Here is an 18094-nt window from a genome sequence, read left to right on the forward strand (position 1 = left end):
CTACAAAATATACGTATATTAAAGAATAATAGAATAAAGCAATATCACCAACATCTCAAGTCACTTGCCGGCAGTACTTGGGGCGAGGACAAAGAAACCTTGTTAACTACCCATAAGGCAATTGGGCTGTCAGTGGTAAACTATGCAGCGCCAGTGTGGACACCGCAGACTAGTGATGCGCAGTGGAATAACATACAAACCGGTCAGAACGCTGCCCTTAGAACTGCGGCTGGGTGTCTCCGCAGCACACCCCTGGATCACCTTTATGTGGAGACAAAGATCATCCCTGTGCGAAGACACAACTATATGTTGTCAAAGCAGTATATCCTGGTTTGTTATCGCAGTAATCATCCAAACCACCATCTCATGGATGCACAACCACCACCCGGGAACGTAAGGGTTTATATACATGATCTAGAGCGCGAGATCCAGCGCTACAAAAGAGAACCTCTAGTTCAAGCAGCGTACCAGACAGGTTTGAACAGGATTCATGGGGATACTGTAGCTGAAGCGGTGATAAGCTACAAGGTTAATCCTGTTCTCGGAGTCCGTCCACCGCCCATAGCACCGGAGGAAAGAGACGTCCCACGGCAGACTAGGTTAGTTTTAGCCCAATTAAGATCAGGCAAGTGCAGCCGCCTCAATTCCTACTTATCAGTGATTGATAGTCCAATGATGTCCAATTTGCAACCGAGGACCACACGACACGCGACATCTTTTCTCTTGCCCAGCTAAACCAACCCGACTTACCGCCAGATCACTCTGGACGCACCCCACCATAGTCGCAGAGTTCCTCGATCTGGCCACAAGCTGAAGTACCAAAGCGTATAACATAAAAATGGATGAAATCACAATAAACTGTTACAACAACAACAACTAACAACATCTACTTTATCAAAAACTTGAATTTCCATTATAAAATATGAAGTAAAATGTATTTAAATTAACTATTTTTAGATCTTACTCACAATTTTGACCTTATTTAAGCCGATAACTTTAGTTTCTAGTTGTTTTTTATTATTCATTTATTATAATTTGTAATTATAATAATTATAATGCTGTCCCTACGTCATGGGGATGAGGCCCTCACGGTCGAAAGGGGCGGGAAAGTGGGCGATGGGACCGTTCGAACAAAAATCTGTTACAAGCCACATTGCCATTACTCATTGCCATTACTTAACCCCAAAATAAATATCACACAAATATATTTATTTTAAAAACATATATTATTTATAAAATATATTATACTTTATACCTCATGCTGAATATTATTCTGACGTATAAATGCGAAATGCAATGATATACATAAATGCCAATATGACAAAACATAATAATCAAATATGAATTGGTAGCATGGCAAAATTATTTGAGAAGATTTATCTGTATTGTATCGTCCCATAGAATTGCCAAGAAAAATTATAATTGTTAGAGATTACCCACATTTAAGCGACCACCTAATAAAAATAACCTTAAGTATGTTGTCCGAAATTCTAATGTCCAATACCTGTTGCAAGACTATTTGACGAAGAATTTTGACTTTCTGTCTATTTGTTGGTTTTTGCAAGCTATCGTACTGGTAACACAACTTCTAATAATTTTGCCATTTTTAGCAGTAAATTTGATTTTTTTCATAATATAAACCAAATAAATTTCGTTGTAGATAAGATTAGAAAAAAATTTTACGAAAGAACACCCATAAAATGGAATTTTTCAATTTCCCAGCATTTCTTTCTCATGTTAGGAATTTGTTTTTTTAAGAGTATGCATATAATTTTTGAATACACTTGTCTATAATATCATTGCATTTCGAATATTTGCACATTTATATATTACACATGAATTGTATTTTATATATATTTCTGTATATGTATGCGTATATATTTTGCTAACAAAACACCCATTTATAACAAAGGTGTCAATAAATTGTTCACTGTATTCAAATATAATTAAGCAGAATATTTATTGTTACTAGCAAAACTCAGATTCGGAACTCATAACATGCGAGCGCAGTTTATGAAAAGATTTAATTAGATGAAAAATGTAAAACTTAGGAAGATTTCGATATTTTCGAAATGAATTTACAAATCATTTCGATTGGGCGCAATTTGAAATAGATTATTATATCAACAAAGAACCATTCCATTCTAAAAAATTATATTAAATAAATTTTTCATTGGGACAAATTGATTAAACATTAAAAAAAAAACTATGGCAAAATATTATCTGTTTAAGGGACTAAGGAGTTCTTTGAAAATTGTTAACAAATACATACATATTACACATACATAAGTAACTTAGGGCAAAAACGTTTAAAATAGAAAAAAAATATTGGCTTAAAACTAATAATTTGTTGCAAAAAGATAACTTCGTCAATGTAAAAGAAAAAATTCTAAAGCTAAATATGAAAAAAATAAGATCTTCATTGATTTTTTTAACAAATATTATTTAGATTTGTGAACGTAAACGTGGTCTTGGTAAGTCGCCAAAAACAGCTTCACCATGCACACTTTTAGCTAGAGCTTTGATGCTTGCAGCAATATCCACATTATTGTCCAGTTCCTGGAAAGATAAATATGAAAATGTAAATATGACATCATTTAATCGATACAAAAATTGTTTATATCGGCTCATGGTCCCAATTACAAAATCGAACAAAAAATAAAAAAGAAACAAAAAAAAAAAAAAAACAAAACTGTCTAAATGTTTAAACCAGAAAAATCAGCCCCCATCTGAAAAAAGTTAATGTAAATTGCATCCTAAAAACCACCAAACAGATATGGTGTTTTGATAAAATATTCTAATATACGTTTGCTTCTTATATACGATGTGCTTTTTGTCATACCAGTGTCACGAACAGTCCTAATAATATTCTCTGTATTTTTTTCTTTCTCTTTTTCTTATTTTTTTGTGTTACATTCGCATGATCGCATTGAATTGTAATAGATCAGAATATTTTTAGTTTTGGGAGTTTGGCTTTAACTTTCAATCGGTTCGGACGATCTCAGATTCTTAATAAATTGAATTTAATATTACATTATACTTTGTTGGAATTCTTATTGGAAAGGCATCCGTGACACCAGTTTGCGAAAACATAAGAAATCAAGATTTCGAAACACAAAACCAGTAGACCGGTCACCATGTATTTATGGACGAAAATTGCCTTCTGACTACTCAAGTAGTAAAATTGGGTGGTAGATCAGTATGAGGGGAACCGTCTTCACATTTCTATATTTATGGGATATATTGTCCAAGCCATTGAGGGGGAAACATTTGGGCCCGAGTCCTCACGAAATGATTAACTGTAAAAATATGCCTAAGTCAATGTGAGTAAAATTAGAAATAGGCCCTCGAGCCCCCCCAATAAAATCCTTTGTCGGTTCGTAGACCAAATGCTCCATTTGGACCCTATTGTATGACATGAAATAAAGAGGAGCAACATTTTCTATTTTAAATTTATAAAAAGCGCCATTCTTTATTTAGTAATGTAGAAATAGACAATAATTTATTTTAACCTGATTTATTATACTAAATCGATTTCGAAAAATTATGGAAATTCCTAACCAAATCTACAAGTCACCAACTCAAAAATTTCGTTCCCATCCACGAAAAATGATAACCAATTTTGGGGGGAAATCCCCAACACACATTTTTTACCTTACATCATATTCTCCTTTCAATCTGATCCGACTTTGCGAAAGTTTTTTACTTGAACTATGATTTTTATAACAGATAAAATTATTTTTGTTTTATACATTTTCTTCAGCTTGACTACAACGTCAACTCATTAGTATCAAGTTGCGACTAGATATATATTTTGGTTTAAAAATTGGAATGAAAGAAAATATACCACTAGTGAGTATGAGTTTTCCGTGGGTAATTACGAATTTTCTTTTCATTAGTATGCTTGAACATAAGTTTTACAAAAAAAAAAAAAAAAAAAAAACATTTGACAAGATTACTATCCTAACCCAACCTCTCAAAATACTTTCTATTGTCAGCCCGCTAAACATAACTAATCTAAGTAAAATTATAGAAAAAATACTACTTACATCTTCGTCCGAGTCTAATGCTATATAGCTGCGACCATTTGCAAGGGGAGAGTTTGCTATTTCAATTGGTAAACTCTTGGCGAAATTCGCTATGTTCGAGGCATTAGCACGCCTTTGGGGAGTTGCCATAGCTATAGGCATTGAACTATCTAAATCCAATGCGTCTGTAATTAGGAAATACAAGCATATACACCAATGTTAATTCAATTAAATTACTAAGTAAATTAGATTCTACATTAAAGTTTTGTTCATTTACCTTCAGCTTCTTCAGCACCATCACTTTCATCTAAGTCACTCATTTGGTGACTATCCGATTGTTGATACATTGTACGATTGTTCATAAAGCTACTAAAAACGGGCAGTATTTGATGTGACACATTTTGATTATGTTGCTGACGCATTGGCGAAGGCGGGTTTTGTAGATATATTGGAGAATTTGTATAAGAGGTGTTTGTATTAGCAGTTGCCGCAGCATCAACACCTTCAAGCTCGAATAGACAATCATCAGCTGTTTCAACAGTAGGAGTTGGATATTGTTGCTGGAAAGATTGTTGGCCAACAAATGAAATATTTTGTTGTTGTTGCTGTTGGCGAAAAGTGGGACTATTGCCCACACTCATAGGAGCTTCTGGTGTGGCGGGTGGAGTGTCAAAGTTCGACATTTTACGATTGGAAATTGAGCTGCTAACACTACCAACAACCGCTGAAGTAACAGCGGTCGTATTCACTGACGATGAAGGAGATGATACAGTTATATTTTTAACAACATCTTCGGCCGCCCGACTATTATTTGTGGTTATGGCACTAGTCGATGAAAAATTCGGAACGGCTTCAGAATTAGTTTTCTCCTTGCTTTCAAGGAAGATATTAGATGGCGGTTGTGTGGTAGTTGGCGTTGTTGGAGCGGTGGTATTTAAATCTCTTCGGTTCGAAATAGTGTTGCGTCTCCGCGAAGCACCATATGGCAAGCTTCCACCATTGCTACTAACATCCAAATTGGGAGGTTGGCGATCTAACCATTCATTGGCTTGCTGCTCTGGTATGCTCTGAATTAGCGATACCAGCATTTGATATTCTTGTTCAGACTTTTCACGGAAACTTTTCAACAAAGCAAATTGCTGTTCAGTGTAACGCTGAATCCGTTCATCGGTTTCAGCTATCTCACGCTGTAGACGTTGTTGTAAATTTGACTGCAATTGTCTGAGTCGAAGTTGCTTCGAATCCAAATGAGTCGTCATACTACTACCTGTTGCAAAAGATGCCGATAATGAACCTATAACTAGGGCATTCGATTGGTTTTGACTATTCGAAGACGTCTCAACTTTGAGATTATCCATTATTAATATACCAAATGTTTCCGAGTATGACTTATCAGCTCTTTTTTGCGATAGTTCCTCGTTATTGGTTAATATGCCACAGTTTATTAAATATGATGCAGGAGTCTGTTGCTGTGAGTTTGCAGAGTCGCCAACAAGTTTGGCACAAAGGACAACATTGCAATTACTGCAGATGCTTAACTGCCAGGATTGTAATTGTTGACCTGATACGGTTATTTCCAGAGTTAAACTATAAATAAGATCTTTTTGACTGATCGAATTAATGGTTAAATCTGATATTGGGCCAATAGCCTGAAATAGTAAAAAAAAAACAATAATTTATTATCACAACGTCATTTAAACAGTCAAACAAAAGGAGATGTGTAATTAAAATCTAACCTTAAAGTGGGTACTATGTTTGGTTGTTCTATCAAAACAAAAACTATCAGGTAATCAAATAAGATCTCTAAAGTAGTTTGTAATAAACTGAACTTCGGTTAGAACGTTACTCTGTCCGGTTTGGGTATTTATTTTTCTAGAATTATTGAAAATTTACAAAGCCTAATCGATTTTTTCAAAAAGACCAAATATACGATCCTGATTTTTTTTTTTTCAATTTTATATGATTATCATAAAGCAATAAACTGTTATCAAGAACTATGAAAGATATATACGTCTCAAGTCCTGCTGTTATTCGTGGAATTTTTCCTATAGGCTATTAAAAATGCAATTATATAACATATAACAATAACTCATAGCTTCTACATACAACATACTCTAGGAGTCAACATAAATAGATAAACATCTCACTTCCCTTTCAATTCACAGCCAATGGTATATTCCCCCTTTTTATAAAAATCGATTAGCATATTTTGGTTAACACCAAAGTTGATCAATTAATTTTAGCCAATATCAATTTTTTATAGAAATTTTGAGAAGGACACAAAACTTGCACCAGAATTACTGCGAAATACAATTGTATATATATTTATAAACAGAATATAAAAGTTTTATTGAAAGAGCGAAATATTTAAATTCATATTGTGGTTTTCCTTAAATGGCCGATTTAGAAATTTGTAATGAAACGACTCCAAACTTTTTTTTTTTTTGAACGAACGGTCCCATCGACCACTTTCCCGCCCCTTCCGACCGTGAGGTCCTCGTCCCCATGACGTAGGGACAGCGTACACACCATGATCCGGACCATGGCGGGGTGGAGGCAGAGGGATTTGATCAGCTACAGAGAAGGATTCATCAGCCGGATATAAAACTTATTAAACTTAACAACATTTTACACTAAAACTAAATAGAATCCAAAAATTTACAGTATGATATTAAATTGTTACATCCTATAGAACATCGCTAAAACCGTAAATAAGACTAGGAAAAAAACGATTAAAACAATATATATTTATGTATATAGTATAGTCTTGTTGAAAAGAAAAGACAAAAAGTTCAAAAAGAAAAGCAATCATTTAATACAAAAATAAAAAAAAAAATAAAAAATCATAGAATAAACGAAAATAAACAAAACGTAAATAAGAGTTGGAAGACATCAATATGTCGCTAAATATACCCCTATGTACTATAATACACACATAATTGTTTATGGCTGTGTAAATGTGTGCAGAATTATTTCTATTTGCTAGAGCAGTAAACAAAATTATTAATTGTGGAAATCTAAAAACATGAGATTAATAATGAAAATAGCACGTTTCTTTCACACTACACATGTGAGAATTTCGTTTAAAATGATTGTATACATTTGTGTTTGTTTGGAGAAGGAACGAATTTAATCGATAATATTTTCATGGAACATCACACGAATATAGGGAAGTATATTATTCCCTGATAAATTATGTGTAGTGTTTTATCGCAGACGTTTTTTAACATAAAAACTATGGAGTTGTTTATACAATATTTATCATCTAGAATACAAATTATTGACCTGGATGGCTTCCCCTTTGTGGGACCTGATAACTGGAACAACCTTATTTATGATCATTTTTCTTAAAATGATTATAAAATTCATATAAATTTAGGTGTTTCAAATTTTGAAATAACTAACCCAATATCTCGTTTGTGAGTACGAAGCGTTCGTACTTGCGTACTCTTTCTGTTCATTGAATGTAGTACTGTAGACAAAAAGTAAGGCGAATTTTTAATTTAAACTTTAAATTAAACTTTCCACCCAGGCAAAGTATTTTTTTAGCGTAACACATCGTTTACGTCAAGTAATTAATCTTTACAAACCAGAATTATGTGATATTGTTTTTGCTTTACCATAATGCACTGTGTCACACTGTACTCATTATTTGTGACCATTTCTCCAAAAATTCAACCAATATAATTTCGCAACCTCTGAATTCGACTGAATTTGCTATTCCCAAAACTCAAGAGAAAACTTCAAGCAATAATTGACTGAATGAAAGCTGCAGCGAAAAAGACAGAAGATGGCTATATCGAACAGGGACTAACAGGTTGGCTGATAAGTCCCCGGTCTGACACATAGATGGCGTCGCTAGTATTAAATGCATATTATTTTTAATGATATGCATTTAAATGATTCGTGTCAAAATTTGACGTTTGTAAATCAATTAGTTTGGGAGATAGAGCGTCTCTTGTGAAGCAACTTTTGTTATTGTGAAAAAAAATGGAAAAAAAGGAATTTCGTGTTTTTATAAAATACTGTTTTCTGAAGGGAAAAAATACAGTGGAAGCAAAAACATGGCTTGATAATGAGTTTCCGGACTCTGCCCCAGGGAAATCAACAATAATTGATTGGTATGCAAAATTCAAGCGTGGTGAAATGAGCACGGAGGACGATGATCGCAGTGGAAGTCCGAAAGAATTGGTTACCGACGAAAACATCAAAAAAAATCCACAAAATGATTTTGAATGACCGTAAAATGAAGTTGATCGAGATAGCAGAGGCCTTAAAGATATCAAAGGAACGTGTTGGTCATATCATTCATCAATATTTGGATATGCGGAAGCTCTGTGCAAATGGGTGCCGCGTGAGCTCACATTTTACCAAAAACAACAACGTGTTGATGATTCTGAGCGGTGTTTGCAGCTGTTAACTCGTAATACACCCGAGTTTTTCCGTCGATATGTGACAATAGATGAAACATGGCGCCATCACTACACTCCTGAGTCCAATCGACAGTCGGCTGAGTGGTCAGCGACCGGTGAACCGTCTTCGAAGCGTGGAAAGACTCAAAAGTCCGATGGCAAAGTAATGGCCTATGTTTTTTGGATGGAATAATTTTTATCTATTGTCTAGAGAAGGGAAAAACCATCAACAGTGGCTATTATATGGCGTTTGAAGGTCGAAATCGCGGCAAAACGGCCCCATATGAAGAAGAAAAAAGTGTTGTTCCACCCAGACAACGCACCGTGCCAAAAGTCATTGAGAACGATGGCAAAAATTCATGAATTGGGCTTCGAATTGCTTGCCCACCCACCGTATTCTCCAGATCTGGTCCCCAGCGAGCTTTTATTCTTCTCAGACCTCAAAAGGATGCTCGCAGGGAAAAAATTTGGCTGCAATGAAGAGGTGATCGCCGAAACTGAGGCCTATTTTGAGGCAAAACCGAAGGAGTACTACCAAAATGGTATCAAAAAATTGGAAGGCCGTTATAACCGTTGTATCGTTTTTGAAGGGAACTATGTTGAATAATAAAAACGAATTTTGACAAAAAAATGTGGTTTTCTTTGTAAGACCGGGGACTTATCAGCCAACCTGTTATTTGGCATGTTTCGAGTATTTGAAACCCTTTGGCACAAGTGTATTTCATCTGGAGGAGTATGAAATTTATTTAATAAAAAAACAACAAACAGAACTGTTTTTGCCCTTAGAGTATAAAGGCTATTTTAATCTCTATGTTACGCATAGTAGAAATTATGATTTAAAAATTTTTTTTCAAAAATAAAAATATAACATTTTTCGATACTTATTTTGTGAAAATTAAAAAAAAAAGTAGAACAATATTTCTGTCCGTTGGTAGCACAGTGGAATTGCGTTAGTTTCATATTATGTATCTTACAATTAGGGAAAGCGAATTTTTACAAAAAAAAAAAAAAAAAAAAAGAAAAATCAACCTTACAAGGTTTACACATGAATAAATTATCAAGACGAAATATTTTCTAATAGAAGAAACTTTTACAATGTTTGGTGACAGTATTATCTGTCGCAAAAATTGGATCTCGAATTTTTGTAAACTAATAATTTTTGATCAATAATTATCAAAATAAATTGAAAAAATTCAAATGCAAACGTAAATTATGTTAAGTAAAATAATCCACTATTTATAAAGGCTCAGCAAGTCTATAATTTCTTATTATTTCCTTTTTGATACATTGAAAATATGTAGGTACCCTTCACAATGGATTTTGTACAAAATTCTACAAAAATCATTCGCCCACAATTTACTTGTGTTGTGTTAACGACAATATATGGTCATTTTTTAATTTGATTGGAAGTCATACGGGGCCTAAATTATATAAAAAAATGGTTGGCCATATAGCTATATAAACCACTAAAGTAATAGATAATAGGGCTAGTATCTAATTATAGTAGGATACGGTCGTTTTTTTATAGAATATGTAGATCATAAAAATCATTTCGCTTACATTTGCTTTATTCTAGTTGCACTTTTTACAGCAAAAGTTATGGTTACACATATCTATACATGTACACATGAGGAAACAAGCATCATCGACTACCGTATATCTTTTATTACTTAACAAATGTACGAATGATATTGTTTATTCTTTTATTTATAGTAAAGCGTCATAATGATTGAAGATGTATTCTATCAACATTTGAATATGCCCACCTCTACTTGTGGGGTTATCAATCGAAAACAGCGAACAAACAACCATTGTTATATAAACATAGAAGAAATTGTAACAATATTATTGTTGCAATTTTGTATTTTTTTTTTGTATCTCAAAACAGAAATATGAAGAAATCGTTTTTGTAATACAAATCGATAAAGCTAAATGAAAATATATAGATAATGAAAGAAATTGATAGGAGAAAAAATACAAAATAACGGGTGTTCACAATATCTATTTTTATACCCTTTACCACTACTGTGGTACAGGGTATAATAAGTTTGTGCATTTGTATGTAACGCCAAGAAATAGTGGTTATAGACCCACCTTTTTTTTTTATACCGATCGGCTTAGAATTAAATTCTGAGTCGATTTAGCGATGTCCGTCTGTCTGTCTGTCTGTCCGTCCGTCTGTCTGTATATGTAATTTTGTGCACAAAGTACAGCTCGCAATTTAAGTCCGATCGTCCTTAAATTTGGCATAGGGCCGTTTCTTGGGACAGAGACAATCGCTATTGGTTTTGGAAAAAATCGGTTCAGATTTAGATATAGCTGCCATATATATTTATCCCCGATGTGGTCATAGTTAGCGTGTTTATCAACCGATGTTCTTCAAATTCAGTATATCCGAATATTTTATGAGTCTCGAAAAACTTGCAAAATATCAGCCAAATCGATTCAGATTTAGATATAGCTCCCATATATATCTTTCGTCCGATTTAGACTCATATGACCACAGAGGCCAAAGTTTACTACCGATCTTCGTGAAATTTTGCACAGAGGGTAGTATTGACATTCTACCAATGCTTGGTACATTTGATTGAAATCGGTTCAAATTTAGATATAGCTCCCATATATATCTTTCGTCCGATTTGAACTTATATGGCCACAAAAGCCAGAGTTTTGCCGTGATTTGCTTCAAATTTTGCACAAGGGGTACGTTTAATTGTATCGTTAAGTGTGTCCAATTTTGTTCAAATCGGTTCAGATTTAGATATAGCTCACATATATATCTTTCGCCCGATTTGGACTTATATGCTCTCAAAAGCCAGAGTTTTGCCCTGACTTACTTCAAATTTTGCACAAGCGGTACTTTTAACGGTACTATTGTATGTGCCAAATAATGGTCAAAAAAATTATACTCCCATTTACGTGAAATTTCGCATAGATAGCAGAATTATTATTCTAACTATGCATGTCAAATTTAGTCAAAATTGGTTCAGATTGTATATAGCTCCCATATATACGTACACCAGAGTTGGGGAAAGATGGTAGATTGTTTCATATTTTAGACCCATTTTCAATGGGATTTTCCTTCAATTGACTGGATAGTTTCCTCAGAGAATACAAATATGGCCAAAATTCTCACACTTTACACAAAATTCTGTGATTATTTCCCCATATCTTAGCCATATCCTACACACTGCAATGCCAAAATTTCCACAGAACGGATGAGTTTTAAATAAGGCTCCAAGTCGCCCGACTAGACCAATATAATAATATATCACAACCCACACTTGACCACATATCTTGGCGAGATCTAACCAATATCCTTGTAAAATCGCCACTGCTGAGTAGCAAAAATTGTAAATATTACTCTAATTGTCCTATCTATACCTATATCTCGAATATATATGTATCGCCTGAAAAATCATAAATCTCTTTTGTACAATTGCATTAAAATTTCTCTCGCTTCATATTTCCCATATTTTTTTTTACTAACATTGTGTTTCATCCCAGGGCGTTAGCCGATTTAAATTTTAATTCTAGAGTTTTTGTAGAAGTACAAAAAATTGTTTCCATTAAAAGTATTTGCATCTGGAAATGCAAACTTTTATATAGCTCCCAGCAAATTTTAAGTAGTTGAGATGGTAACACAAATGTTTGTCTACATAGTGGTGAAGGGTATAATATAGTCGGCGCCGCCCGACTTTAGACTTTACTTACTAGTTAAAGATTGATTTTATTTTTATTCCATTGATTTATTTTGGTTAAAAATCGTTTTATCGGCTAGTTTTGAAAAAAATCATTCAGTCATAAAAATTAACGAAAATATAATTCAATTTGTTCAATTCGAAAGGGCCTTAACTTGTTACATGGCGTTGCAACTTTTTGCATAGTATCAGAATCGTGTTTCAATTGTGGATATCCATTTTATGACAATTATTATATTATATTCAAAAATAAACTATTTAGATTGAGACATGAACGACATTTCATCAATAATCTTGGGATATACATTTAAGACTCGAAACACTTATTAGTGTTTAATATCGGTCTAAACTCATTGAAGCTCGTAGGAAGTACTCAAAGAAGCAACCGGTGGTTGAATTTGGGATTGATCTAATGGCTATCGGTATGGGGGCATGCATTGTATTCGAGGAAATTTTCACTAAAGGTTGATAATAACATCGAGTTTAGCCGCTAAAATCAAAAATAAAAGTATAAAATTATACCCCTTTGATGCAAATTTTATTATAACTTGATGGGGAATTATGTTCTTTAAAATGGATTATTAAAGAAAAGTAATCGTGATAAATTGTGATTTTAGCGGCTAAAATCTAACTTAATATCCACCCTTAAGGTGAGTACTATGTTCGGTTTTTTCACCAAAACACAAAATTAAATGTACAATTATATTTATGAAGACGGTTATATTTTGATCAAGTCTTGCCAAATAATGGATGGAAAAGATCCAAGGAATTGATTGCAAATAATGTTATATTTCTAAATTAACTAATTAAAAAAAGTAACCATGAAAACAAACTGGTTTTCAGCTTGAAAACTGAACATAGTACTCAGCTTTAAATATTAAAGTTAAACATATAAAGGGTGATACGGTCAAAAGGTCAATATAAACTTGACGCATTTCTTTCAATTTTGCATTTAAAAAACCTGAACACCCCTCATTTTGAAGGTGTGTGTGTGTGTAGAATGTTGCTCCTATTTTGATTTTGGAATTCAATCTTCAGTTGTCAAAATGCCGTCCAAGCAAGAAAAGCAGCGTATCAAAATTTTGCTCGCGCATCGCGAAAATCCGAGCTACTCGCACGCAAAGCTGGCAAAATCGCTAAAAGTTGCCAAATCAACCGTTACAAATGTAATTAAAGTGTTTGGGGAACGTTTGTCGACAGCCAGGAAGTCTGGATCGGGGGGAAATCGAAAACCGGAAGCCGCTGATACGACAAAGAGAGTTGCCGGTAGTTTCAAGCGAAACCCTAACCTCTCTCTCCGAGATGCCGCAAATAAGCTGGGTGTATCGTCTACAACCGTGCATCGAGCCAAAAAAACGAGCCGGACTATCGACTTACAAGAAGGTAGTGACTCCAAATCGCGATGATAAACAAAATACGACGGCCAAAGCGTGATCCCGGAGGCTGTACACGACGATGCTGACGAAGTTTGACTGCGTGGTAATGGACGACGAAACTTACGTCAAAGCCGACTACAAGCAGCTTCCGGGACAGGAGTTTTATACGGCAAAAGGAAGGGGAAAGGTAGCAGATATTTTCAAGCACATAAAACTGTCAAAGTTCGCAAAGAAATATCTGGTCTGGCAAGCCATCTGTACCTGTGGCTTGAAAAGCAGCATTTTCATAGCTTCCGGGACTGTCAACCAAGAAATTTACGTGAAAGAGCGTTTGAATAAACGTCTGCTGCCTTTCCTGAAGAAACACGGTTGTTCCGTACTGTTTTGGCCGGATTTGGCATCTTGCCATTACGGTAAAAAGGCCATGGAGTGGTACGCCGCCAACAACGTGCAGGTGGTTCCCAAGGACAAGAACCCTCCCAACACGCCAGAGCTCCGCCCAATTGAGAAATACTGGGCTATTGTCAAGCGGAACCTAAAGAAGACCAAAAAAACTGCTAAGGACGAGCAGCAGTTCAAGGCAAACTGGCTTTCTACGGCGAAGAAGGTGGACAGGTGGCTGTACAAAATCTGATGGCAGGTGTCAAGCGTGAGGCCCGGCAATTCGTATTTCGAAAAGCGAAAGCCTAACTGAATATTTTCCTGAATTTTATACTAATTGAACTAGAAAAAGAAATTTATTTTGATTTTTTAAATAAACGATTTCACCGATTTACACGCGTTTTCCCTTGACCAAATTTTGACCGTATCACCCTTTAATGACAATAATTTTAAAAGGTAAGTACTATGTTCGCTTTCGCGTTGAAATTTTCGTGGTTACTTTATTAAAACAGTTCAATATAAAACAGACAAATTACCTCAATTGATGCGTAGTTTCTTGTTCCTCTAGATTTCGGCAAGACTTTACAGGAATAAGTTTGTTTTCATTTATAATTTTGATTATTTAAGGAAAAGTAATCGCGAAAATGAAGTGGTTTTCAACTCGAAAACCGAACATAGTACCTACCCTAAGGCTTAAACAGGGAAAAGAGAACAAAATGCTTTTTGTTTACTCTGTCTTGAGGAGAATTAACCAGTCAATTATGTCACATAAACAACATTAACTTGTAAATATATTGGAACAATACCGGCAACATATAACCAATTTGATATACATTCTTGGTGGAGTTTTGTGGAAATAAAACTTGGTTTCTATTATTCTAGAAGTTAGTTTTGTTGACCAAATTTCCAGACGTACCTGTTTGAAGAAGTCCATGCATTGTGAGTAGAATATAAAGCTTCGCGGGTACTTTTGAAGAAAGGCTTGCCGGAAAGCATCTGTTAGAGAGAACGCAGGAGTTGTGCCCTGCGATTGATTGGCAGTGGATGCAATAAAGTTTAAACATTTACACGACAACATATTTCTATTCTCTCTACGAGCTGATGGCTGGAAGCTGGGAAATAGACAACAAACACTGGACTGACTGACGTATGGCTGCTCACTGGAAAAATATTTTCTCTCTCACAGACACGATCAAAATTGTCAATGTAGATCAATTCTTTGTTAAGTGTATTATATTAATGGCTTTATTATTGTATTATTTCTTAAGTTGTGCGTTGTTTCTTTGTTTTCTTTTACTCTCCACTTTTGGTCTGTTCGTCTTTTGCAATTACGTTCTATTTCTCAAAGTAAAATTTAACTTTGTATTGTGCTAATTTCTTTTTAAATTGTTACAAACACTGTATATATTTTTCAATTAGATATTTTCTATGAAGTTCACTTGATATCTACTTTATGAAATTTTTTTATTATTATTAACACATTAATTTAATCCTCTATTCTCCTTCATTCTTCTTTCCTAAAGAATCGTTTCGTTACAAAATGCAAAGCCAAGTGGTTTTAATTAGCGCCGATAATTGGTCAACGACGGCGGTTGCTGTCCCAATTAGTGTTGGAAAGTTCAATATTTTTACATGCACATGTTTATAACAAGATGTCGCGCTTACTTTGTAATCAAACCCCAATAGACGTCGTTGTTACATATTGGTCGTTGGAAAAGTTAGTTTCCGTTTTAAATCGATAGAGCAATTTTAAGAAATTTTGTAGAATTGGTTTCTGCAAATGATAACGCAAAATTATCAGCACGATTTGTTTTGAATCAACCCATATGCTAAATGCCCTTACGAATTTAAAGGTTTATTTTTCGTTTCTTTATCGTGGTACAACTTCTCAATAGTGACGGTATTCTTCCAATGAGAATTCTAATGCACTTTACAGACTATCAGTTATTCCGGACGGAATGTCGGCGTTTGTAAAGAATCTTACAGTGTGTCGGATCGATACGACTTGTCGGCGATGACTAAATAATCGTTAAATGTGTTATCGATCCCATAAACATGCAGCAGTATCGATTATGCCTTCGGACTTAGCTTATAATGTGCACAATATATGGGATATGTTCGACACGAGCACTGTCGTCCGGAATAACTGATAGTCTGTAAAGCGCATAAGACGCAAAATTCATAATAGGCATAGTTGGTGTTCTTATTGCTTCAAAATTTTCAATTTCCATTTTTCATTTCCATGTAAAGGTGAGTACTATGTTCGGTTTTTTCACCAAAACACTAAATTAAAAGTACAAAAATATTTATGAAGACGAATATATGCCCAATGAACACAAGCATTGGAAAAATGCTTATATTCAATACGCTTTCAAACATTTGTGCAAATAATTAGATTAGAATTCAATTTGATAAATTGTTAAATTGGATCTCTCTTGTCAATTACACGTCTGATATCATCTGTAAGCTTTACCATAAGCGACGTCGTGCTATGGCGACTTCTAAAGCCTGAATGACATGGATCAATTAAAGAAAAATTATCCAGATACGCAATTAGCTGATCCTTTATCAAGATTTCAAAGCATTTCGACAGCGCTGGAAGAATGGAAATAGGCCTGAAATCACTGCAATTTGAACCCGAAGTGCCCTTCTTCTTGAGAGGCGTAACTCTTGCTAGCTTCCATGAAGCCGGAAAACAAATAGTCATAAGTATTGTGTTAAATACATGTAATATGTGATGACAAATGTACGGAAATACTATCTTAATGAAGCGAATGGGAATACCGTCAGTTCCTAAGGCATTGGACTTAATTCTAAATATTGCACTGTGTAACTCGTCCAGATATACATTCCTAAAATTAAAGTTGTTATCACGCAAAACATTATAATTAATACTAGATTGCACATAGTTAGATTGTGAGGATGTATAATAATTATTCAACAGGTCAAGATCTATATCACAGTTATTATCACAGGCGTTGTCAGAATCAAGTGCCCCAGTGGAACTAATCCGAGACCAGAGTTCCTTGGCATTGGACGTACCCTGAAACATGCGAAGACCATACGCTCGTTTAGCACGTCTTATTGCCCTCCGAGCTATTGATCTGTATCTTTTGTATGTGTCTCTATTACTAATACACTGATTCTCAATATAAGCACGGTACGCTAAGTCACGATGCCAAACTGCTTGCCTAATATCATCATTGTCATACCAGCGTGGTCTGATGCTATTAATTGCCCTTGTCCGCTCAGGTACATTTCTCCCAAGTAACTCATTCAAAATGCAATTCAGAAGAGTTATCTGAGAATCGGTATCATTTGTGAGATAAAGAGGCGTAAAATCTGCACTTTCTATATCACATAGAAAATTGTCCATATTTATGGAAGTATAATCAAGGTAAGAATAAAACAAGTTCTGATCCTGGTTTGGGACTAAATATTGCACAAGACAGAAAGCATGATTCGAATGCAGCGCTGGGAAATTAAATTGACTGCTGCGGATAACCGCAGAAGTAACAACTTTTCAAACTAAATTTCATTTAAAGGCCGGTACTCTGTTCGGTTTTCGCGTTGAAACTCCATACAAAACCAAAAAATGCGAAAAATTTGCGAAATTTTTTCCATTTGTGATACTTTGTTTTTTCGTGTTGAAAAACTGACGTTTATAGCACGGCGCCATTTGCAATGTGAATTAAGAAATAATTTATTTATTAAAAACTATTTGTGCGGGTTTATAAATCAAACACGGGCCATATTTTTGTTCCGAAACTATACAAAGGGTCAAAGGAATAGCAGATAAATTGCCCAAGGAAAAATAAAATGTTATTTTGTAAAAACAAGCAACACCACCAACTTAATCCAATATCGCTCCCTGTAAAATAGCGCTCCAAGCTACCTAAAAAACGCCGCTTTCTATGTGCGAAATAATGGTTTCCATAAAAATTTTTCGCAAGAATGAACATAGTACCGGCCTTAATGCTTCAAAGCTATTGGAAAATTTGTTGAAAGCAAGCTATGTGCAAGGCCATTTGAATTAATGTTGAAGATGAGATTCACTATCAAATTGATATGGCGTTACCTATGAAAAATAGTCATCCTTGTGTTTGTTGGGTGTATTTTGATAAAGTCTTAAGGCCGGTACTCTGTTCGGTTTTCGCGTTGAAACTCCATACAAAACCAAAAAATGCGAAAAATTT

At 34.6% G+C, this 18094-nt stretch overlaps 1 protein-coding gene across 1 annotated transcript; it reads right to left on the bottom strand.

Moving 5' to 3' along the window:
- Positions 1-1207: 1207 nt before the first annotated feature.
- PRAS40 (Proline-rich Akt substrate 40 kDa) lies at positions 1208-15431 on the bottom strand. Its single transcript, XM_075309191.1, has 4 exons — positions 14815-15431; positions 4306-5677; positions 4050-4213; positions 1208-2559 (listed from the first exon to the last, which is right to left on the bottom strand). The coding sequence occupies exons 1-4, from the start codon at positions 14974-14976 to the stop codon at positions 2446-2448; spliced, it is 1812 nt and encodes a 603-aa protein (XP_075165306.1). The 5' UTR covers positions 14977-15431; the 3' UTR covers positions 1208-2445.
- Between the last annotated feature and the right edge of the window lie 2663 nt (positions 15432-18094).

This window comes from Haematobia irritans, chromosome 5 (assembly GCF_050003625.1).
Source record: "Haematobia irritans isolate KBUSLIRL chromosome 5, ASM5000362v1, whole genome shotgun sequence".
Classification (NCBI taxonomy): Eukaryota; Metazoa; Arthropoda; class Insecta; order Diptera; family Muscidae; genus Haematobia; species Haematobia irritans.

Bases quoted from the DNA above. Each gene is read 5' to 3' on its own strand.
- PRAS40 (XM_075309191.1), bottom strand. From the start codon at position 14,976: ATGTTGTCGTGTAAATGTTTAAACTTTATTGCATCCACTGCCAATCAA. The intron at 5,678-14,814 runs GTACGTCTGGAA...TTACTATTTCAG, and splicing joins GCATGGACTTCTTCAAACAG to GCTATTGGCCCAATATCAGA. The intron at 2,560-4,049 runs GTAAGTAGTATT...TTATCTTTCCAG, and splicing joins CATTAGACTCGGACGAAGAT to GAACTGGACAATAATGTGGA.